The sequence below is a fragment of the Branchiostoma belcheri genome, unplaced genomic scaffold (assembly GCF_001625305.1).
Source record: "Branchiostoma belcheri isolate BF01 breed outbred unplaced genomic scaffold, Haploidv18h27 scaffold3, whole genome shotgun sequence".
Taxonomy (NCBI): domain Eukaryota; kingdom Metazoa; phylum Chordata; class Leptocardii; order Amphioxiformes; family Branchiostomatidae; genus Branchiostoma; species Branchiostoma belcheri.
The window spans coordinates 571,633-595,800 of record NW_017803909.1 but is presented as its reverse complement, the minus strand read 5'-3'; the positions used below and the strand labels follow the sequence as shown (position 1 = coordinate 595,800).

The 24,168-nt window shown below is 39.9% G+C and overlaps 4 protein-coding genes across 10 annotated transcripts in view; 3 read left to right on the top strand and 1 right to left on the bottom strand.

Moving 5' to 3' along the window:
• The window catches only part of LOC109473495 (kinesin-like protein KIF28P), a 39,781-nt gene extending 36,354 nt beyond the window's left edge, over positions 1–3,427 (top strand). For all 6 annotated transcript variants that reach the window (XM_019773364.1, XM_019773366.1, XM_019773367.1 and 3 more), the window contains one exon: positions 1,047–3,427. In XM_019773364.1, the coding sequence (XP_019628923.1) occupies positions 1,047–1,157 (111 nt within the window). In that variant the 3' untranslated portion in view covers positions 1,158–3,427. The remainder of the gene's footprint in view (positions 1–1,046) is intronic.
• A 354-nt stretch (positions 3,428–3,781) lies between these two features.
• On the top strand, positions 3,782–9,056 carry LOC109473517 (N-lysine methyltransferase SMYD2-like). The gene is made up of 13 exons (XM_019773395.1): positions 3,782–4,112; positions 4,448–4,511; positions 4,713–4,814; positions 5,002–5,056; positions 5,191–5,318; positions 5,542–5,609; positions 5,751–5,853; positions 6,087–6,197; positions 6,349–6,409; positions 6,656–6,775; positions 7,119–7,293; positions 7,564–7,672; positions 7,937–9,056. The coding sequence occupies exons 1-13, from the start codon at positions 3,937–3,939 to the stop codon at positions 8,072–8,074; spliced, it is 1,410 nt and encodes a 469-aa protein (XP_019628954.1). The 5' UTR covers positions 3,782–3,936; the 3' UTR covers positions 8,075–9,056.
• Positions 9,057–10,323: 1,267 nt separating this feature from the next.
• On the bottom strand, positions 10,324–21,615 carry LOC109473493 (pre-mRNA-splicing factor ATP-dependent RNA helicase PRP16-like). 2 transcript variants are annotated; one of them, XM_019773361.1, is made up of 28 exons: positions 21,484–21,604; positions 20,985–21,323; positions 20,364–20,569; positions 20,007–20,120; positions 19,503–19,680; positions 19,132–19,253; positions 18,729–18,802; positions 18,434–18,589; positions 17,823–18,008; positions 17,303–17,461; positions 16,967–17,122; positions 16,668–16,748; positions 16,296–16,457; positions 15,800–15,946; positions 15,500–15,598; positions 15,133–15,244; positions 14,780–14,842; positions 14,428–14,583; positions 14,086–14,186; positions 13,821–13,867; positions 13,336–13,663; positions 12,845–12,993; positions 12,567–12,621; positions 12,303–12,437; positions 11,929–12,054; positions 11,634–11,729; positions 11,195–11,316; positions 10,324–10,914 (listed from the first exon to the last, which is right to left on the bottom strand). In XM_019773361.1, exons 2-28 carry the CDS (start codon positions 21,290–21,292, stop codon positions 10,833–10,835), a joined length of 3,720 nt encoding a protein of 1,239 aa, XP_019628920.1. In that variant the 5' UTR covers positions 21,293–21,323; positions 21,484–21,604; the 3' UTR covers positions 10,324–10,832. The 2 variants fall into 2 exon arrangements, with proteins under 2 accessions (XP_019628920.1, XP_019628919.1); XM_019773360.1 differs by having other exon boundaries at positions 10,325–10,914; positions 21,480–21,615.
• Positions 21,616–21,814: 199 nt separating this feature from the next.
• LOC109473310 (leucine-rich repeat and coiled-coil domain-containing protein 1-like) overlaps positions 21,815–24,168 on the top strand; it is an 11,711-nt gene continuing 9,357 nt past the window's right edge. Inside the window, exons 1-3 of the mRNA XM_019773181.1 lie at positions 21,815–21,911; positions 22,251–22,573; positions 22,693–22,926. Coding sequence (XP_019628740.1) covers positions 22,275–22,573; positions 22,693–22,926 — 533 coding nt within the window. The 5' untranslated portion in view covers positions 21,815–21,911; positions 22,251–22,274. The remainder of the gene's footprint in view (positions 21,912–22,250; positions 22,574–22,692; positions 22,927–24,168) is intronic.

Sequence of the window (24,168 nt, the reverse complement as noted above, 5' to 3'; positions counted from 1 at the left end):
AATTAACTGCATATTTCAGAAATTATGCTTGATTGAATGCAATCAAGCAATGAAGTTCCATCAAACTTTAACAGCTTTAACTTGCATGTTTGCAAATCAGCTTTGAATAATCGTGGAAAAGCCTGGAGAGTATACTATAGTATAAAAGAGCAACAGAGCAGTGCACTTACATTTCAGCACCAAGGACAGCTCATGGAAAAATATGAATGTCAACACCAAATGCATTGCACCATACATCATATGCATTCTACAATGCCAGAATATCTAGACAATCGCAACAATCCAATGTGTTTCTGCTGTATACATGATGATGATGAAAAGCACATGCCTGCACTCAGGAATTCATATCATTCTGTACATTGCTTTGTACCATGATTAATAATAACATAGTATCTAAACTCATAGAAATTATTTTGAAGCTAATACAACATATTTCAAAATTAGCCCAGCTTGTTGACTGTCTCTAATTTGTAGTCAGCAAATATGGCCCTTTAATTGTGCTGTGTGTTATCTGTTTTCCCATTAGAAAAAAAAGATTAGTGTCCTGTAGAATTTTGTGTGATCTTGTGCAATGATTTGAATAACTGTTAGTTTTAGTTACAGCGTGCAATTTTCGATTTGTTACTGACCTCTTTTGTTGACCAGGATATATTAACTTCATGGAACACAAAAATTCTACTTTCAGCTGTAATTGCTATGTTGAAAGTCAAACAGCTGAATTGCAAAATTCTTGTTGTTATGACAAAATGCTTACAAATTTCCTGTTGGGTTGCCAAGTTGATTGAATTGCTCTCTTCTATTCTAAGTTCTAAATGCCAATCATGGCACACAAGAGTGTAATACATCTGTGGATCTAAATTCAATGGCCACAAAATAATTTTTCGCCAAAAGAAAAATTTTCCAGTTTCAATTTCTTTCAAAACAATTTTACCTACATAATTTTGGCTATTCAGATTCTAAAGCTGACAGCCTTAGAACTACGGCAGTACATGGTTGAAAAGAAAGGTTTATTTTTATGAATAAGTTTACCATTTATCATTTTCCAGGTAATTCAGTCTCAGAAGGCGATGCAGGGAGGAGGAACAGCAGGGGCCCAGAACGGCAGTAACGGCTCCATCAACAGTGGCAACGGCAGTAAGGCTTGTGTCATTCAGTAGTGCTGCTGGAGAGGGACTGCGCAGCTTGTCTGTCAGCTTTTGAATGAAGTAGTTTTGCCATGAGATCATTCCTATCTGAGATTACACTACAAAAGAATTTATGAACTCTTTAAACAAGTAATAGAACATATCTTCTCTTGTGAAGAAAATAGAGAGTACGCATGATATGCAAATGTATTTGTCAAATGTGTCATAGACATTCCTGCACTTGTATATCCTGTTAATGACATGACTGTGAGTTTTCAAACTTGGTTTGTAAGGAACACACTATAGTATCACTTGTTATGATGGCGTTGTTTTACTGTACAGAACAGGCCCTAGCTAGAATGTTTGTAAGGTTTGTTATGTAGTCAAAGCTTCCCTAGATGCTTACTACAATGTAGCTGTAAGTACAGATGACAAAAGTTTGAAATGTGTGCTACTTATAAGAAGGAATAATTGTATGTGACAAAAATCATACAGGAGATTGAAATGGCTAAGAAGACAGGGACCCGAATGTGCAATTCTGTCAAAGCAGCTACAGTACTGTAGTAATATAGGTGGAGTGTTCAAAACATCTTTAAAAACCTATTTTTTACAATTTTCCTACTCAAAAAGATTCTGTGTGGGCTACCTTTATGATACAAAAATAATCTTAAGAAAGATCACCTGCCACTTTTAATTAGCCCTTGGATCACTAAAGATAGATGATAGATATCTCTTCTTCTCTGTGCAATACACTTAATCTTTAAGTTAGTGGATCATTGACTCATCTCTATGTACATGTAGGTGTCCATTAAGGCCATACTGACTTTGTATCCTGGTTCTTTGATTTTTCCGAGCCATCGTTTTTTTATCTGTAAATATGAGAGAACTAAGGAATCAAATTGATACAGTATGGATGGTTAAACTGGGTCCAAAATAACAGAGTTGCTACAATGTATCAGATTGGCAAACAAACCACAGTATTCTCAACAATGTTAGAGAACATGTGATACATTCATAGGAATAATTAGCTTTCACAAAATCTCCACTTCATGCTGCTGTACTTTTATGTAAGTTTGTATCTACATTTCTTGTTATTTGGGACAATGTTTGAGATTATATTCTCAGAAAAACATGAATTCTTTATAACAGTAGTTGAAACATTTCTGAGTGTGTCTGAAATGCCACTCAGGTGCCAAAGTTGAGAATAGACACTGAAAGTGTATATAAGAGCTCATTGCTTTTAAACATTTTTCATCCAAATGAGGATGATTTTGTGATATGCTCTAAAAAGCACTTCATTATTGGTTAATTCAGAAACAGCACGTCTAACAATTTTGTAAGATAATGTGAGATGTATCAAGAATGAGATATCTTTATAGCATTCACTGTGTGTCTAAATACTGCACTGATTGTCTGTATCTGTATAGGCAGTTTAGCTACCCATCAGTGTAACACGCCAGCACTAGGTGGTTATATGAACTACATGTCTAATGCTATGTAATAGATACTTTCTTGTCCTTGTTCCCATTGTTTAGAGTGACATTCATGTATGCTTAGATGTAGATATTGTCAACTGTGAAGAATCTTGTTGGGGTAAGGGAGGATTTTTAAATGAATAGTTTGAAGTTTATTTCTAAAACTGTAATGTTACAATCTTTCTGTTGTTCTTTGAAATGGGTCATTCTCTTTACAGTTTAATAGCACCCCCCCAACAATCCTTCCTCCTTCATCCAAAGTACCCTTCAACAAAGCCGTACATTGCTGCTTTCAACATATACCCGATCCGAGTCATATGAGTGCCATTGTGATTAAAAAAAATTAGAAAGCATTGCCAAGTACCTACAACTTAAAGAGGAACAATGTTAAAGCCTTGTAATGTAGCAATGTTACGTTGTACTGAGCACGTGCAGTCTGAAACAGAATTGTCTATCTGCTTCTTTTATGCAGAAAAGGATCAAATGTATATATATAATTTCTTGTCCAGAAAAAAAAATTACGTTTGCTTGCACAATCTGATATCAAGCTTTTGCTGTATATCATAAAACAATAGGCTATGCTTTACGATAGTATTGATATGTAGGCTATGGAATCACATAGATTGAGCCATTTTGAAAGGTTTGGTTGATCATTTCTGTATTATAATTGCCCTGTCAGATGGTGTAAAATTTGTACATAGATATGGTGAGGTAATTGTATAATTTTGGAATATCTGAATTTATGGAAAACAAAGTAAATAGGTGTTATGATTAGTGACTGTGTTTCTGCACAAAGGCACCTTAATAAAGTTGGATTTTGTCACTGAATATATTTCGTCAGTTTTCTTTCCTCAATTAAGAGCTTTGTATTCATGTTCTATTCTAATATGGTATGTCAAAGAAATGAAAAGGTTTATTTTTTCTTGGGATATGTTTCCTTCGCATTTTAGAAATATCTTTGTCTCGAGAAAAAGCAAAGCTGATACGTTATGGACTAATGAAACAGTGCGCTGCATAAGCCACAAAGATAGCGCTTGAAGTGATGCTTAAAAACGGCGCAAAATGTCTTGCTGAACATTTTCAATTCCTCACAGCGTTACCGACTATGATTGACGATATCAACAGGACGGTGTAGCTGTATGCATAGCGCTCGCCACGATGGACGGGTGTTCTTGTGTTTCTCCCATGGCACGTTTGACACGCGAGGAGGAAGATGGTCCGGCGCAGGCGGACAGAGGGCAGGATATTTCTGGAAACAACTGGTCCCTCACACGCTGCCTCTCTTACTATTTCTGGTCTGAGCTCGGTTGTAGGGGCAGTTGGTGCTTCAAACAAACATGGCGAGGCAGCAGGGCCAGCTCTTCTGCGAAGTCGGCCAGGGACGGGGGATTCGGTGCGACAAGGCGTCCTCGGGAATCGAACCAGGGACACTGATTGTGAAAGAGGAGCCGTACGCTTATACCCTGACTGATGAAGAACTACTGCGCACTCGATGCCACTATTGTTTAAAAAGGTTAGTCATTTGATTTATTACAGAATATTAATATAAAGAGGGTAATACCTCCATGTGATTTATGCATAATTCGAGATACCGGAACCGATTGGCAGTAAAAGCGATTGATATTGAACTAAAAAAAGGCAGTATAAATCATTTCAGCGTTCAAATAACCATGTTTGTATACGCTAACTTCTACATAGACGCTAGCCTTTACAGCGTACTGAAATATTTCTTGCATGCAATGTGTCTCTTTCGTTGATTTTATCAATGATGATGAAGTCCTCTTCTTGTCACAACCATGCCATGCCTCGTGCAATGGAGTCTCATGTCTGTTGATTCTTTGCCAACAGACTAGAAAATTCTGTCAGATGCGACGCCTGTCGGGCAGCTTTATATTGCAACGAAGAGTGCAAGGTATGTTTTCGTTCACATGGGAAGTGTAGCTTTTCTTGCTTATAGTGTCTATTGATAGAATCAATATTAGTCAGAATAAATTTTTCTTTCAGAATTCTGCATTTCTGCCACCTTTCTGCATAAATGATTTCTCAGTTATCCTAGATATTCATTTACTCACCCCCAAAAACCTATTCTTCTTGATCATCTCTGTCCTCTCAGAAAGCGGCCAGCTTCCATCACCGTCCGGAGTGCCGCGGGTACAGCCGTCTGATGGGCCTACCTGAACATCTCCGAGTCATGGGGCGGATCCTCTACAAAATGGTACAAGAAAATATAAACACGACTTGCTTTCATAGAACTGCAATAGTAAAAAAGGAATCCAGTCATATTAAAAGAAACATGAAGAAATTACAGTGTCATATGCACAGAATTCGTTACTCTCTGGGATATCATTTGTATTGGGACTTTTGTCATCTCATGTTTATACTTCTTTCATTTTTACTTTCAGCATGCTAGAAAGACGGACATGGGAGCACTGGGACCGCTGAGCAGTCTGGTCTCCAGTAAGTCGACCTTTACTTCTGACATTGTGCGATGCATGTATTCTTTGTATGTAAAAAAGAAGATCTTGGCCATGAATAACTGTTATCTGTTCATACTCATATCTTCGATTTTTGAATGTTTACAAAATCCTTAGATATCGAGACGTTAAAGAGCTGCGAGGAAGGAATCGTCAGCCTCGACTCCAAAATGGATTCCCTGGCCCAACACATGGAGAAGGACGCGTTACCAGACCGGGCCTTCATGGAGGAGATCTACGGCAAAGTGAGTCATGTGAACGCGTGCGAATGTTATAGTTTGTACGGTCAATGTGGCCTTCTTGGAGGCCAGATGGTTGTAATCGTCTGTTCCATCGCTATCGTTTAGTAAATATCAAGTTGCAGGTTTCAGAAAATTCACGAGTATGTACGTAAAACATTATACTGACATATAATAGTGCCTAACAATAAGATATAACACTTAAGATTAAATTGTACCCTTTCTACAGATTGCCTCCAACAGTTTTGCGATTCTTGATGAGAACATGTGCTCTATCGGGATAGGAGTATACCCGCAGTAAGTCCAATTCCTTCTGCTCATATAGGCAAGACGTAACTTCATAAGTTACCATGTAAAATCTACAAGGAGTGAGAAGAATTTAATTGTTACGACTGACCACGTTGTTCATCCAATCCGTTCTTCCATATGTGTGTCTAGGGCCTCCATGATCAACCACAGCTGCCAGTCCAACTGTATCGGCATGTTCTACGGACCACAGATACAGATCCGGGCTAATGAGTACATCCGACCTGGAGAACAGGTAAGTCTAACCCAGGTACCCCATAATTAAGGTTTTCTTCAACTCTCGCACTGAGGTTTGACGGTATAACTTTAAGAGCCTTATATATAGTTCATTCGATGTTTAATTTTCTGTATAACCAGCTTTAACTTACTATGTTTCCTTCTTTCCCAACATTATCTTTATCACTATGATCAGTAACTACGTCAATGTTGACATTAACGCCTTACGCTGTACTATCCGTTTTTTCTCAGATATTCCACGGCTACATTCCGCCTCTGCTGCCCACCGCGAAGAGACAAGAGAAGCTCCTCAAAACGTACCACTTCCTCTGTCAGTGTGCAGACTGTCGGAACACCGACCGTGTATGTATACAGTCTTGTCAATGTAGACAATACATGTATTAGTCTTAGCTGCAGCGGTATCTTTATTGATAATTAGTTTGATAATTAGTTTGTCCTCTTTATTTGCAGGTTTAGGTAACTACTTTTGACAGTAGTCTTATCTCTTTTCCAGGATCGGCTCATGCGGTGCGTTAAGTGTCCCGACTGTTCAGAAAGAGTCGCTCCTAATGCAGGTAGTGTAGGGAAAGGAACGCCCTTTTGTCGTTTTTTCTATCAATTTGAAAAATCGACTAGTTTGTTACAGGAACGTGTTCTATCCACAAGCATTCCCTGTCACCAATAATCTGATCATTAACCAAGGCGGAAAATCTTGTTGCTTTAAAAATCTACAACATCCCTTCTTCATGCTCCCCTCCCCTACTATACCGTATATTGCATATATGTATTTTTTTCACCGTGCGTAATGCCACGCCCACCAGACGGTGTGTATGAGAAGTGCGAGGCTTGCGGCTTTGCGAAGTTTGATGCAGACTTCTACGAGGAGATGGACCTTCTCATTGAGTACGCCGAGAACATCCTAGACAAGGCACAGGCTGAGGATATCCTTTTTACCATGCTTTTAGACATACTGTTCTCAAGTATTACAAACAGACACTGTATGAAATCCAATCTTTAAGCACACCCTTAAAGCTTGCGTAAACATACACACAAGTAAATAAACGGAACCTGTACGCATGGTTAATGTGTGCGTTAAGATTATCTTTAGTTTGTGCAGTGATACTACAGAAACAGCTTGTAAACCGGGATTCCACACCTGACCATCCCCTCTAAAACGCCTTTTGATTTGACAATGAGATATCGTTTAATTCCTCTACAGACTATATTGTGTCTAAAGCATCGCGTTAACGTTGCGGTACTATACAGACCTTAACTACGTCACACACCGTGAATACGACCTGTACTTCCTGGAGTCCTGTCTGGCCCAGGTGGACTTCACCCTCCACTCAGACAACGTCTACGTGATTCGCCTTCTGAAGGACCTGGTGGAGGTGTGCGTGGAGCTCAGCCAATGGGAGAAGGCCGTACAGTACGGGAAGAGGATGGAGCCCGGATACAAGTTAGTTTCTTTGCAGTCCTACAAACCATGCAAACACACACAGTCCACTTTTTGGTATTCCATTGTGACAATGGGCATAGTGAGCATATATCTGACTGCCATACTTTGTACTTGTGATACTGAATTAGGTGAAGAAGAATGCCACAGGTTTATTTAATTCAATACTTAAACTTTTACTAATACTGATTGATTACAATAAAACAATTTTTCATATAACTTTTTCATTTAAGTTATGTATGTTTTTCGTCTCCCCGTGCGTATCTGCTGTAGAATGTTCCTGAAAAGATATGACCTTGACAATGGCCTGCTGTACCAGAAGATGGCATTGGCGTATTACAGACTGGGTGACCAATCGTCAGCCCTGCCTTACCTGCGACTGGTAACACCATCCTATGACGTTTGTTGTAGCTTTTTAAAGTACATGACATTGTACATATTAAGTAATCAACAGTGTTGTGTATGGGGAACAATACAGTTGTCTATTATGTGTATGTCTGGCTACTATTAATATTCAATAGTCTACAGTATCTATTGACTATCTATCGAGTATACCTATTTTTATGATGTTCACAGTCCGTGTCTTTTCGTTTACATAATATCACTAAAGGGTAAAGACAATCATTCATACTGTGCCCTTTTACAGGCCAAAGCAACGTTGACGATCACCAGTGGAGAAGAGAGCGGCCTGGTGCAAGAGGTCAGTGACCTGCTGGCCGAGTGTGTGGCGAATGAAATCAACAGTCTGTTGGTGGAATGTGGATGTCCCAACATGGACCATTGAACACCGCACGTTCAGTGTAATAAGTATAGACTAGTGGCTACATTGGTAAAGCGAATCTTTATCCTTTAGAAACACATCTTTGCTGGGGGAAAAGACAGTCTTCACCAGTGAGCTGCTACCATGGATCAGGTTTAAGTACTAGTATGTGTAAAATAATGAGGAAAGCATTGTATGAGCAGATGACTTATGGTATATTGCAAGGTGATAGACTACCTGGTCAGGTACTCGTGAAGATGCATTGGAAGGCTCTTGAGTAAAAATTCATATCTTCACTGTCATAGACCTGGTACCAATCACTTATATGATCACTAATAATGGTTCTAGATCTTAGTCATCTATAATGTGTGAAATGTAAGTAGCGTGGAGCTATGATAGAGTAATGTATTCTAATTCATAGAATGTAAACCAGCAGCGTTTTTAGCACTAGTGTTTACTCGTAGTCGTATATCAAGTACAGGGTTAAAGGAGAAATATCTAAGACTCTGAACCTCCGGGAAGTATATAGCGCATCTTGAATGTTCACAACGACTTTTGGATTTCACTGACAGCACATTAACAACGTTGTAACTAGTAACGCTACATAATTGGAATTAAGTTTCTTGTATGTGTGTTTGTTTGTTTGTTTGTTTGTTTACTTTATGATAAAGTTGGCTAGCTAACATTACACATGCTGAAGTTTTATCTCGCAAATGTCTAATATGCAACTGAAAAATTCTTCAGTTTAATTTGTATAAATGGTGTGTTTTCCCTAGATGATTGATTTTGTGAACACAATTAGATGACAGAAATATAGACAAAAATCTCCTTATTTAGCCACTCGTATACGCCGGTCTAGGAATGTTTGTCTCAAAGGAACCTATGCTAGACTAAAACTGTTCTTTCCCGATAAATTCGTGATAATTAGGTAGTCGGGGTTAGCTTCAAGGTCAAGAACAAGAGCAGGAAAGACCTAAAGTAAAACCCCCATAAGAGCCCATCGCGTTTCCCAACTCTCGAAATGGCCAAATCTGGGAATGAGCGAGGCTTCCTTAGCGAGATACGGACCTTTTCGGAACGGGGACTCTAAAACGGGGGTGTGATAGGGGATGAATGTCCATCTTTTCAATTTTAGAAAAATAAAAATTTTGACCTTTTTGGGCCCCCTTGTTCACATAGCATACTCCTTGTTGTCTCTCTTATTTTCCTACTTATTGCCCTCCATCAAATATTCTTTATTCTCGAGTTATACGTTGAAATGTGATTTTGCGATCAGCTGATCGCTTGCAGAAATGGTCACAGCCTTTGCAGAAATGAAATTTTTGTAGTCGATGCATTATCATTTGAAAGAAAACCAAGCAGATGGTAGGGTGCAAAATTGGTACTATGCTTGTTGATTGTCCTAGTATACGTTTGACATCTGCTTGGTTTTCATTCATATGGTAATGATATCGACAGCCAAAAGTTCGCTTCTGCAAAGGTTGTGACCACTTCTGCAAGCGATCAGCTGATCGCAAAATCACATTTCGACGTATAACTCGAGAAAGAAGCATATTTGATGGAAGGCAGTGAGTAGGAATAGAATAGAGACCGTAAGAAATATACTCTGTAAACAAGGAGGCCCAAAAATTTCAAAAGTTTCATTTTTCTAAAATTGAAAAAGCGGTTATTCATCCCCTATCACACCCCCGTTTTAGAGCCCCCGTTCCGAAAAGGGCCGTATCTCGATAAAGAAGCCTCGCTCATTCCCAGATTCGGCCATTTCGCGAGTTGGGAAACGCGATGGGCTCTTATGGGGGTTTTACTTCAGGTCTTTCCTGCTCTTGTTCTTGACCTTGAAGACAACCCCGACTACCTAAATATCACGAATTTATCGGGAAAGAACAGTTTTAGTCTTGCATGTTTATTTTGAGGCAAACATTCCTAAAACAGCTTATACGAGCGGGTGAATACGGAGCTTCTTTGTTAATATTTCTGCCATTTCTGTGTTGAATTCATCAAACCACCAATATCTGCAAATCTTATACCAATTTGTATCAATCAATAAACTCATTCATTCATTAAACAATAGTGTTAAGTGTTTTCTTTGAAGTTTCTATTGCATTACAAATGTTAGTAATTTCTATTGGAAAATTCTCTGTAAATAGTTGTTAAATGAAATATGAAGTATAGTCTCATAATTACCGCATACTGAAAAAATATTTCAAAACATCTTTTATATCTTTGTAAACTAAGTTCAAGGAGACACAGACTGTCTCTGGACATAAACTGCACTGCTGCCATTCACACCAGAAGTTCAAATACTCAAGAAATGTAGCAAATGGAAGTCCTTTATTTTTTTAGGATCTGTACAATACCTATCACATCACAGTGCAGTACATACCACCAAACTTTACAAGTAGTGTTAGATAAAGCACAACATTGGATAGATATCTTATGAATCAACAATATCTAAACCATGTTTTTGTAGATCATGAAAATACCTATAATCACAATCACACTTTCTTCATAATATGTTATCAGGTAAATTACCTTCTTATGCAAATTACCTCTCAGCTGTTTTTCTAGTGGTCCCTATTTTATCATGAGCAGTACCATGATCAAGAATAAAAAAACTAAGAAGGGCATTTGCCCTAACTGTAATTGTCATATACAGCAGACTAAACCTAACTATAAATATTAGACAATTTTTTTTACAGAAAATGCCGCCGGTTGGGTACTCAATGAATGATCACAGAAAGTAAAGTTGGGTTGAATGCCTGGATCTCCCTACAATGTAAAATTACAGCCCAAATCCTGACTGGTTCCTTCTTGGTGTGAAGGGAGTTCCAGGCTCTCTTCTCCCTGGTGTTAGGATTGTAGTCCTGAAAAAACAATGTGGTATGGTTACTACTAGTAACAACACAGTCTAACCAGTCTCTCCAACATCACTAGGCTCTCATCAGGCACGAGGAAAAAAGGAATTCAGCTGAGTGAGCTGACCAATGAAGAGCTGTAACTCTAACCCTCCATGTAACTGAAATCCATCTTGAAACAAAATTGTCAATTACACAACATTTTTTCCTAGGCCTTATGTTCATTCCCTGAAGTCTATTATTTGTAATGTGCTCAGAGCACAAGTGTGTCTGGATTGTACAGCCCTACCTGACACTGCCCTCCCTGCTCTTGTTCTTCTGCTCCTCCTTCTGTCTCCTCAGCTGCTCATCAGCCAGAACCATCTCCCTCTCCATGGCAGACAGCTCCTCACGCGCCTTCACTCTCTTCTCCTGGGGATGGACAAAACACACAGAACAAACAATTAGGAAGGGACAAAAAATTACAAAAACAAACAGGACAAACAATTAGGAAGGGACCAAAAAGTAACCTCAGGATGCTTCTACAACAAATAGAATATGCTGAAGTTAAATTTAGTAATACAAGAAATGATGAACTACATGTACATGAAGAAAACTAGATGGCACTTGGAGAGTGCACTCCTCTGTTAAGATAAGAGAAATAAATGCAATTTGAAAGGAAGTGCTGGGGCTCAGGTTGCTGTTTGGAGTGGTGAAAATCTCTTGAGCTACTTTCAAAGGAGACTCACAGCACGTGACTTGGTGGACTCCTTGATGCTGTAGAACATAGGACCCAGCTCAGCCAGCCACTCTCCATCCACGGCTGTTACACACTGCATGTACTCCTGGTACAGGGGAAGACAACAATATGGTTAGCAGCTTAGACTGAGAACTTTTGGTACCGATTAAGTGAGTTGCAGTATGTACTAGCTTCGTCTTGGCTACCATTCTAGATGATGATGATGATACATTTTGAGCTCTTAATCAAAAAGGGCTCAATTTTCTGCTGGAGTGAAAAAAAGAAAAGAGACAAAATAAGCTCACCTTGGTGGTCATGACCAGTTCGTGATAGACGATGTAGTCAGGGTTAAAGCCCATCCCAAACAGTGCAGACGTGGGGTGCAGGTGACAGGGCATACCTGTCCTGATGTTCACATACTCCCCGATACCCTGCAGGCAACAACATGTGTTATAGAGAAAATATGTCAGAGCAAAAAATCAATCTGCAAGAATTTGAAGGTTATTTTTCTTTTTTAATGTCTATATGTGTATGTACTTCCCATCATCAGAATATCATTGGAAATCATACTTGCGGCTGCCAACTCTATGTAGCATACATTTGTACAAACAAAAACAGGGAAAAAAGACTGTTGAAAGTAAGAACTGAATTTTCACATGATACATATGAGGGCTGGTACCTTGAGTTTTGCAGCCTGGTGGAAGTAAGAAGAACAGATACACTTCCTGATGATGTCCCAACTGTTCCCACATGACAGGATGTCCATCTTCTGCTGGTCCATAATATCCTTCAGCTGCTGGCGAACTTCACGTACCTGTCGTTATAATTACAAATCCTTTACATTAAACAGTATTTACAGCATTAACTGGGGAAGCATGTCACAAATCAAGAATGGAAATAAGACTTATTACACCCATATTTTAGCACAGAAAAGACCTCTTACCTTTCTCATAGCCTTCACATGGATGAAGTGCTCATTGGCCCAGATTGAGGAATAGCTATGAAAAAGAAAGAGTTCAAGAATTGTTAGGAAATTGGTATAAAAGGATATGTTAAAACATTATCAATGAAAATAGAAGCATTCTGTAAATAAAGGTATCATCTAGCTAGGACTTTCATATTGGCAAAAAATGTTTGTTTGACTGTGTATTTGAGAAGCTGTGACTATTCGTTCTTTGTCACAGAATTGCAGTCACAGTTTGCCTGCTATGTTTGACCTACTTGTGCTGTTTCCATTGCTGGTAGACGTTCAGCAGTGTCAGATGGTCGCTCTCCGGGACAGCAAACTTCTCCCTGGCAGCATCGCTGTCCTCCTCACGACCTTTGGGTCGGTAGAAGATTGCTGGCACTGACAGCATGGACACAATAATCTACAGGAAGACAAGAGCCATCAATCTTTTTGACTAAACACAAAGTAATTTTAAGAAAACAAGATGTGAACCACATTTTGCAGAGCAATTAAACAAATTTTACTGGCTTACAACTCTAAAAAAAGTACAAAAATTTGAATTCAAATTACAGTATCCATACCAATTTAGGAGAAAATTCCAAATTAAAACCAACTGAATTCCTTATTACAAATGTACAAATGTAGTTGCAGCCATACATGTAAGCCAACTACCTACAAATTAAAAGACTACCTTATAAACATGTACATGTAGCACAGTGGAAGTATCACAGCAACAATATTACTAAGCTGCAAATAGACCTACCAAGATCTCGGCAGAGCAGCCCATGTCACATGACACAATCAGCATTTTGGACAGGGCGGGGTCCAGTGGAAACTCCACCATGTGTCTACCCAGAGGGGTCAACGACCCTGTGTTGTCCAGAGCTCCCAGGATCCACAGCTGGTACATGGAGTTCAGCATGTTGTCCTCGGGGGGTGGGTCCATAAAGTGGAACTGCAGCAGGTCCTGTACGCCCAGGGACTTGAGCAGCAGGACCACGTTGGCCAGGTTGGTGCGCTGGATCTCAGGCACCGTGGACGTCAACATCTCATTCTTGTAGGCACTCTGTGTGTACAGCCGGTAACAGGTACTGCCAGGGAGAGAACATAGAAACTACTTAATACACGTGGTGAGATACTAGTAACAGGTGGGTTGAAATCGGTGTGGTCGGAGAAATGTGTCTTTGTTGAGAGTTTTTAAAGGTTTATTAATGATATTGTTGTAGTAACATTACAATGAAGACTAACCCAGCTCCTGTTCTGCCTGCACGACCTGATCTTTGGTTGGCATTGGCCTGAAACACCAAAAGAAAGAAATAGTCAGCATCTGAAAAATTCACAGATGTAATCACAGTTCTAGTTTTAGATATAACTTGGGGGACTACTTGTAGCAGTAAGACCAGTAAAGCACTTAGTCAGAATTGTCAGTGCTAAATTCATTTTTAAATTGTCATGAATTTCTTTTAGTGCATTGCGTTCATAGCAATAAAGCAAGTGTGTGTAGCAGCTCCACCTGGCTGATGGGGTAGATCTGCAGGGCATCCATACCGATCCTGGGGTTGAACACCTTCAGCTTACAGTAGCCAGCATCTACCACAAACATGATGCCATCAACTGTGCACAGGGGGGACATACAAAATGTCACATTGATGTCAAAGAAGTACAACAAGAAGTGCATTTTAAGAGTAAGAATAGTTGGTGGTCGACTGCTATTCATTGCAACTTCACACAATTAATAGTTTCATGTTATGATGATGAAAACAATGCAAGAAATTAAGTCTGACAGAAGATAGGAAACCAAATGTTAAGTCATCATACTACAGGCTTACAGAATGTAGTAAAGACATGTTCTCACCTGTGAGTGAGGTCTCTGCAATGTTGGTGGCTACGATACACTTCCTGACACCATCGGGGGCCTTCTGGAAGATCTTAGCCTGCAGGTCTGAGGGTAACTGGGAGTAGATGGGCAGGATGGCCAGTTGGGGAGCATTCTCAATCTCATCCAGACGCTCTGTAAGGGAGGAACGTACGGCCTGTTACACCAGGGGGTGGCATTTTTGGGGGGTAAGAACAGTCTGTTACACATGGAGGAAGCATTCTCTATTTTGCTGTGTGGATTTTCCATTGCATGGATTTTAATACAAAGGATCATTGATAAGATTTTACAGTAAACTAAGAATTTCTTTGAGAAGAAGCAGCAGAAGTACCTTGTATCTGGTCACAGGTTACTTCAATGTCTTCCTGTCCAGGCATGAAGATCAGAATGTCACCTTGAGAAAAGAAAATACAAGGTCATCAGTATACTAGCACCTGTGTTCATCTTCTGCTTGCTCTACTCCATGGTAATAGCTCTGGTTCTTAATGTGATTTGTATTTTGTCTTCTACATTCAAAGCTATCATAGTTACTGTATAGTAGTAATCAGTGAGGTTGGAGATGACCTAAATTTCAACATAACATTTTGTACCAGTTCTATGTTATGCTCAATGAAGACTTCAATAACTAAATACAGAATGTGTTGAGACACATCAGACATTACAGATGTATGTGTTGAAAGTTACCTAGCATGGGCTGCAGGTGAATCTGTAGAGCTTGTTTGACTGCTGCATCCACATAGTCTTCTACCACATTCTTACTGAACAGGAGGTCTACTGGGAAGGTTCTGCCTGGGATCTAACAAGTTACAAACACAAGACATTAAGACATAACCAACAGTTGTTTTAGATTTCCTTACATGGTATGCACATTTCCTTGCTTTTATATTAAAAGATATACTGTACTTTTATGTTGGCGGTAGCAAAAGTCAGAGAAAATGTGGGTGTTCACAGAACTATATGTTCGCCGTGGTGGCAGGCGCAGGAAAAAGGAAGTTGGTACAGAAGTGACCATGATACATTGATATCCTTTTCAATAACAACTTGTGCCCACCTGAAAGGTTGGTACATTCCCAAAGAAAGACGAAAACTTATCAGCGTCCATTGTTGCTGATGTCACGATCAGCTTCAAGTCTGATCGACGAGCCACAACCTGTTGATAAGATAACAAAAAATTTCAGACATATCAGCACTTCAAAGACAAATAAAAATAACTGTATCAAAGTTACACAATATGATTGCTATTACAGTCCAAAAATACTGGAGATGACCAAGTACTGCTGTACAATGTATTCTAAGTCTATCAAAATACAACCCAAATACATTGTAGTATAATGAATTTGATACAATGTACCTCTCTAAGCAGGCCAAACAGCACATCTGTGTTGAGTGATCGTTCGTGAGCCTCGTCCATGATGATGGCGCTGTAGTGATCCAGGTCAGACTCTCGCAGGGACTCTCGCAGCAGGATACCATCTGTCATGTACTTGATGTATGTTTTCTGGGGAAAAAAACATACTTATTCAGAAGCATTCAACTTTCAAGTCTCTTAAGTTCAAGTTTTTCAATGGCCTTGTATGTAACTAAAGAGCTCTAGAAGTTAACAGGAATTTGCATGTCAAGATTCGAAAAGTGCTACCACATCCATGTTAAAGTTTTAAAAGCTTTAAAATCTGTCTTTACAGTTCCTTAAAGTAACCCAAAACATGTAAGTGGTTCGTATGAGCCTTGTTTTGAGGTGAAAATTTAAGTAAATGTAAAAAAAAGACAACAGCTTGTTTGAAGGATAAGAAGAATACACAACCAGCTTCTGACTACTGGTACCATTAAGCAAGTTTTGTAGTGCTAACCTCTGACGTGACATCTTCAAATCTGATGGCATATCCAACTTCCTCCCCAAGCTTGTGGTCCATTTCCTCGCTGACTCTCTTGGCTACCGACATGGCGGCCACACGACGGGGCTGGGTACAGCCAATCATCCCATAGGTACTGTACCCATCCTCATGGAGAAACTGTGCACAGAAAACAATACAGAAATCTTATAGGAGACAAGTCTTTCAACAAAGAAAATTTCTTTCAATGGCCGAGAAACTTTCTTGAAGAGTTACATGTATTAAACAAGTACAACATAAAATTGTTGATTGATTTGTCCAAGTTGAAAAAAATCACATGAAGGTAAAGAAAGGCTTGCTGTCACTAATGCTTAGACCACCTTAACTCACCTGGGTTAGCTGAGTAGTCTTGCCGGAACCGGTCTCACCAACAATAACTACAATCTGGTTGTCTCTCAGGATGTTAAGGAGCTGGAAAAAAGAACACGGTATACATGTCAAGCGTTATACTTCTCCAGTGAGAAGTATTCATAACTACAAACACTTTCAACTACCTGTGTGTTAAAGAGTAAAAATTGAATTTCACAAACCACAGACAGGAGTGAAAAAAGTGAAGCATGGCTTAGTTTGGCATGGCTTGATTGGGGTTAAAAGGATCTGTTTTTAAGAACATCACAGATGAATCTTACCTCCTCTCGTACGGCAAAGATGGGTAGGAACTGTCTCTGTTCCCGTATGGATTTCCTCTTGGCGAACTCACTGCTGGCCTCAGACTTGTCCTGCATGTGGTCTGCAAAGGTCTGGTTGTGCTTGTAGTCAACATTCCCCTCTGGCCCTGCTGTGTCCTGTAGGATGGTTGAAATCTCAATTAGGAGAGGGAAAATATAGAAGGAACTAGAAAGGTAACATTTGCAAAGCAAAGTACACAGTGAGACTGTAATCATTCCACCTTCAAGATATAGCCTTGGAGAACTTGTAAAAAGGAATATATTTCCTACAGAGTAGCAGAAGTAAACTCAAAGTACCTTTTCTTCCTCTTTCTTCACCCCCATGATGTCCCCCATCTTGGTTCCTGCCAGTTCCCACTCCTTCTTCTGGGCCTTCTTTCGCTCCTTCTGTTCTCTGTGCTTCCTGACTGTCATGCTCCCCTTCCTTGCAATGATGGCCAGGTCAGAGGTCGCATCCTGTAACAGGACCAGGCATCAATATACAGATCACAATAAACCTGTTTCATGTTCAAAATGGTGTTACAGATGGAAGGAAACCTACTGGAAAAGGAATGTTGAAAAAGCATTTTGACTTAAAACAAATCACACACAAGAATCATCACTAATTCTGCAAACAAAAATTTTGATCTAAATGGCTCTTTTGACACTGATTCCTAATTACTAATTCTTTAAATTCCGGGAGAGGTACAAAGATGCTCATAATAATGCAAAGACGTACAAAGGTACAAAGACGCTCTGCCAATATGCTGCATATACTAGTATACTAGAAGTTACGACTGGAAAGTTGGAAAATAGAAAGGATTGTTGGTCCCCACACCTTGACAGGTATAACTGGTTCAGGTTGTTTGGTGAAGACCATGCGTCCGTCCAGGAATGGTGGCACGATGTTATGGACCAGCAGGTGAACTTTGCGCTGACTCTCTTCCTCAAAGTCCTCATCAAACTCAGTACGTTGTACGACACCGCTACGCAACATTCGCGACATCTCCCATCTTTCATTGTCCTAGACAAGAGACAGCAATGTTTACTTAAAAAACTTGGTACAAGCCATTAATTTACAGGTGTTCCTACAAATTGGTATTGGTACAAGGTGAGCATTACTCCAGGGCCAGAAATACTTTTCTCAGTGCAGGTTACATTGAAAATTACCTGCACCAGACAAGATTTGCCTGCACCACTTAGAGTGTAGGAAGTATGGATCATACTAAAAACTGTTCAGAAACCATTGACATTATTCATTTTATACTTCATAATCATAGGTAACGTTAGTAACAGTTAAAGCAACAGATAAATGTCCACATACATCTACATATGCCAATGTATAGATAAACCCAGACCAGTGCAGCTTAGGTGCAGATAGACCTGCACAGCTCCAATTTTACCTGTATATGCAGCTGGTATTTTGAGCCCTGTAATCCATAGCTTTACCTCATTGATCTGTTTCTTCTGTGCTGATATCCTCTTCACCACCTGCTTGGCTATCTTCTCCTCCTTCTTCTTGACATACTCCTCAGACATGCCTGACAGTGGGTTGTGTTGTTCATCATACCCCTCATCCATGCCGTACCAGTCACGGTCAAGTTGCTGGTGATAGCAAACAAGAGTCTGTCAATGTCTGCTTAGTCAAAGCTACTTCTGTAAGTTTCAAACCGTCTAAAGCCAATGTCACATGGTAAACACCTACAACAAGGAGCACAAAGCAGAGAAAAGTGCTAGAGAGTACCTTTTGCTCTTCTATCCACTGCATGCGCTCTTCCTCTGATGCAAATGAAATTTCTTCTTCATTTTTGCCCTCTCCTGAAAAGACAAACACAGATGATGACATCAATGCCATCATGAAGTACTTCATATCATATTTCATATACTTCAACCTTTAATAGCTGATTCTAAGGCCATGGTAAGTCAATGCAATTTTGTTTGTTTGTATCTGAGGGTGTTTGGGTTCGCATTCCTGTAGCAGATCTTTTGTCTGTACATGTCAAAACAAAATGTATCTGCATAGCCAGTATAACCGCCGTTCGGCGTAACACACCAGCTTCGCCGTCACTATTAGTATTACCTATGCTGCAAGTTGTATTAAGTATCTTATTTCATTGTTACATAAAAAACATCTTTGAAAGGTTTACCTCTCCCTTTAGAAATCCTTGGAGTGATGCCGATGTGTTTCCTGTCATCAGCCCAGTCGTTGTACTTGTGTGTAGGGGTGAAGAGTGGCGTCTCATCTACAGACTTTTTGTTGGGAGCTTTTCTGTAACATAGATCAGATTTCTTATTGTGTAGATACGTGTATTAGTCTTCATTTGATACAATATCTAGCAGTGAATGGAGGACTTGTATCAAACTATGCAAGACTACTTGACTACTTGTTTTGAGGGAAAAAAAATACACACATTTTAATCAATATAGTATACACACATATCTATCAACAGGACAACAGTCACTGAATAAAGTCTAAGTTTTGAATCTACCCATCAGCCATGAGAAGAACATCCATTACCTTCTCTCACTAGTATCATAGTCCCTGGTGGACCTGTGGCTGCGCTCACTGCGTATACTTCGGTCACCGTCCCGTGATCCCGTGGACGGAGTGGGCAGGTCCCAGGATGAGCCTCGTGATGGTGTTGACCTCAGGTCATCATCGTCCTCCCAGTTGGACCGTGACGGTGTGGCTGAACCTGGAGAAAGACAGCTTCATCTGAATCTGAACTACATAACCATCAAATAGCAAAGCATTGCATTTAGTGCCAGTTGTATACATTTACATGTGTTTGGTGTACAAGACTGTAAGTTACTGACCTGTGAATTAAAAATCCTCTTTTCAAAAAGTTGTACCGTGTATTGGTTCTTAAATAACATAAAGGTAGTGGCTATCCTCCAACATAAGATAGTCAGTTTATAATGTCTTCTCTCAAACTGAGAAAGATTGCTAACTAGGCCTGCTAGGGCAACCATGATTATAAAATACACAGAGAGATCACAATATGTACAGAGGTCTATGTACCCTTTGGTTTGTATCTGGGAGTCCCAGGTTCATCTCTCCAGCTTTTACTGCTGCGCTCAGACCAGTCTCTCCTACTTCGCTCTGACCCTCTCTCTGATCTCCTGTCTCGATCACCTGGAGAAGACAAATGTTACAGGATGTGTGAGCAAGGCAGGTACACTGCTAACACACTCAGGACATGACTTGCTACTACATGCTTAAAGAAATGGGGAAAGCTTGCATCATGAAAATAGTTATCATTTAAAACAATCCTTAAAAGAATGGTCACTTTTTCACAACAACCACAGACGAAAATGGCACAGAATAATAATTACTTTGGCAATCAAGATAAAAAAATGAACTTAGGTGACCATATACCTCTATATCTGTCTCTATTTCTATCTTTGTCTCTGTCCCTGTCTCTATCCCGTTCTCTTCTTCTTTCCTTTTCTTCCTTGGATGAAGCGTAGACTCCATGTTTTCTGTCTTCTCTTTCCTTCTGTCTTTTCTGCAGTTTTTCCCTCACTTCTTCACTGACACCTCCAGGGTGGGAGGGGGTTTCCACTCTGGCTGGACGATAGTGCCTGGATGGGAAACAAATAAAAGACATGCTATAAAATGATATATGAATGTTTTTAAACTAGTTGAGCGTGATATGCTATATCCTGAAGTATGATTTATAACATTTTCATTGTGCAAAGTAATTTTTAGATACATGTGCTGCTCTCTAATCCTGATATTGTTATTACAGAAATCGTGTGCATTAAATTTTACTAGTAACGTTACATGTCTTATTATTATTATTATTATTAATAATCAATGTGTACATATACTAGTAGTTGTTCTTTATCAAATACATTTGGATGTTTCTTACTTATCCTGGTCATAGCAGCAATATTTCACAGTATGTTGATAAGACCATAATTTATGCATAGGTGTTTTCTATACTTTTATGATTCAAGTTCAACACTGGCAACACAAAGCCGCTCAGACACCCACCTATCTTTTCTTGAGCCAAAACTATGCCTGTCCTCTTTTTCATCTTCTATATCTTCCTCGTCCCAGTCATCATTATAAGATGATGCCTTTGATCTCTTGGGTGTCTTCCCTTCCTCGCTCTCCTCCTTCTCCTTTCTCTTCTGAGCCGCTAACTTGTCCAGACCGAGAAGTGAGGTCCTTGGTGCGGGCGCCTTGAAGGTGTGTTTGTCGTCTGACGTAGAGGGGCCTTTCTTGATGATGAGGCCTCCGACCTCCTTACCATCCGATCCCTCCAAGCGATGAAGTGATGGATCATCGTCAAATTCCATGGCGATACGCCCAGGTCAAATGCGAAGGATGCTATGGAAGGAAAAGGATGCGTTACACAGCAGCTCTGTTGTTCTGTTGCACTTGCGACATGCCGCCCCCCTCCCACCCGATTATGGTTACTCAAAATCATACCGTAACGTGGAAAAATCACAAAAGAGTGAACAAGAATGTACTCAGGACACTAACGTACTTTGTTCCGGGGTTGTTGACGAGGTAAAGATGACGAATATACGGCACACTTGAACTAAATATTCAGAAAATCACAAATCTTGTGAAAGATCTGCGTTTCACTGACGATTCGTGTTGCATCCTGGGTAATAACCGCAATTATTCCATTGTGAGCAAAGGGGCGTAATCCTTGAAATATGTAGTATATTGTCGACTCATATCAACGAAAAAAACAGCTGAAAATTCAACTTATCATAATATACTGTGAGAAAAAATTGATTTTTAGGTCGCTGTATTGGCACTTATTTGTGGTATTTACTGTGCAATGATATATCATCTCCCCTTTTATCGAGTGTAATAGTCCCAATGCGGAAGCGCTAGATTTTGAGTTCCATCGGTTGACTCGCAGACAGGCACTGGTGATTTGTGCCAATAAGTCTCTACGGAAAGGCAAGTTAACTAGTTCCGTTGACTTCTTATGGCTACTTTTGTCGCTTGAATGCATTAAGATCAACTCAGGTTACCTTCTGTGCGTGGATTTTCCTGAAATACTCCCGAAGACTGGCGGGATCGGCGTAACGTTCAAACCTTCAAAATTTACAAAGTCATATGTTTTGCTGATTTTCTTGACATTTGTCTCGTTCCTATTACATGTACTAACCTTTCGTCTGGTATGTCGTCCCGATTGAGATTACTAGTATACCTGACAATTGATAAATATATAGATGACTCAAATAATCCATATGAATGTTTAGAAGTTCATCACTGTTCATGATATCTTTTTGACAGTGCTGCGTTATAGTCAAGATTGGCATGGCACAACCTACACGTGATGTCTCAGGATCGGGCGTTACAACTGACCTCTGTCTGATAGATGCCAACATCACCAGTCTCCTCAGTGTCCCACTGTCCCAGTCCATCCAAGTTCTCAACCTCCACTGCAACCAGATATCACAGATAGAGAACCTGCAGCACCTGGTTAACCTAAGACACCTGGATCTTTCGTCCAATCAAATCACAAGAATCGAAGGGCTCAGCTCATTGGTCAACTTAAGGACTTTGAATTTGGCTTGTAATCGTATCAGGGTGGTTGATGGTCTGCAAGGGCTAAGGTAAGTCTTGCATCAACATTATTATGATCATTAATTTTTGTACAAATTTCTGGTATATTCCCACTTCATGATAGTAGTGAAACAAAACTTCATTGATTTTTCTCATAATCTTTTTCCAGGTCTTTGTCTAGGGTCAACATATCCTACAACCAGGTGGAAGATCTGTCAGGGTTCAGACAGCTCAGTGGGAGTGGCTTCAGACTGAGTCACGTGGAGCTCCATGGCAACCAGCTAACATCCATCAATCATGTGGTGCAATGCCTTATGGGATGTACCCATCTCACAGACCTCACCCTAATGCATGATGGGAAGGGAAATCCAGTCTGTTCTGCAACAGGTATGAGCTTCAGACAGTGTGCTCATTGTAAACAGTCAAATAGGCAGATAAGCATAGGTTGGCAGTGTTCGAAATACCCGTCTGCAGTCTGCAATTTGCAGATAGATTTTCAAGATTGCAGAAGAAAAAATCTTACAATCTGCAATTTTGCAGAAGGAAAAAATAGGCTCCGGATTCAATAGTTTTCAATTAGCAAAGCAGTGGCGCTGTGAATAGATCGAAAACCTGCGCCGCACGAACCTGCCGGCGTTTTCCAGCAGACTGAAATGGTCCCATATAAGGGAATTTGGGGTCAAAGTTGAACGATTTCGACAAGGCGACTTTCTGACGAAAGGCGACGATAACCAAATATGGGCACTCGCCATTTTCCGATGTTAGATTTCGTCTCCCGGGAGGACCCGACAACTGCCTCGGCAATTTTCGGCAGTTTTCGCTGAGCATTTCCCAGCAGGCAACACGGCAAAGGAAACATGGCTCCTCCGAAAAACCACACTCGCCTCGGCGTTAATTTGCTGAAATTTCGATGTTTTTCCTTGGTATTTTGCACGATTCAAGCAAAGAAAACAAGTTGATCACATGAACAAAAGAGAAATACAGCACTGGGAACCTAACGGTCCGTTTTGTTGGGCGGTAATTTCTCATTTCGAGTGAAAATTTACGTGCATCACATTGTGACCATATGTTGTAAAATCAGTGATTTTCGGCTCGATCCGAACCAAGCACGGCCCGTAGACTTGTCCTTTATGATTTCTAGATGACTATCGGTACCAAAATACGGGAAAATATTGTTGCAAAATGAGAGACGGAGACTAAGGTAAACTTCTTTTATTTGAAGGCTGGATTTTTTGTATGTTGTATGTAGTGATCATCAGTTATTCAGTAACAACAAATATGGATTTTTGTTCCGGTCAAAAAAACCGGTCCACCGACGTATCGGTTTTTTTGGACCGGATCGATAAAATTTTACGGTCCGAACATATTTAAAAGAGTGATATTTTGAAGAATTTTAGTAATGCTACAGATTTACAAAGCTATACCGTTATATATATTATATATGGTGTAAAATAGGCATTATTGGTTTCAGAAGGTTGTAATATGGGGGCTTGTGTATTTGCAGAAAGTATTTCCAAATTGCAGGACGAAATTTTGACTCTTCTGCAATATTGCAGAGCACTGAAAAAAAGTATTTCGACCACTGGTTGGTGTGGAAGATAGTGACTTTTCTGTCATATGCCCTGCTTGGAGTAGCGACAGAAAC

Bases quoted from the DNA above. Each gene is read 5' to 3' on its own strand.
- LOC109473517 (XM_019773395.1), top strand. From the start codon at position 3,937: ATGGCGAGGCAGCAGGGCCAGCTCTTCTGCGAAGTCGGCCAGGGACGG. The intron at 4,113-4,447 runs GTTAGTCATTTG...CTTTGCCAACAG, and splicing joins TGCCACTATTGTTTAAAAAG to ACTAGAAAATTCTGTCAGAT. The intron at 5,610-5,750 runs GTAAGTCCAATT...ATGTGTGTCTAG, and splicing joins GGGATAGGAGTATACCCGCA to GGCCTCCATGATCAACCACA.
- LOC109473493 (XM_019773360.1), bottom strand. From the start codon at position 21,292: ATGGAATTTGACGATGATCCATCACTTCATCGCTTGGAGGGATCGGAT. The intron at 13,868-14,085 runs GTGGAGCTGCTA...TTGGTGTTTCAG, and splicing joins AGATCTACCCCATCAGCCAG to GCCAATGCCAACCAAAGATC. The intron at 12,055-12,302 runs GTACCAGCCCTC...TGTTGCCTGCAG, and splicing joins ACCAGGCTGCAAAACTCAAG to GGTATCGGGGAGTATGTGAA.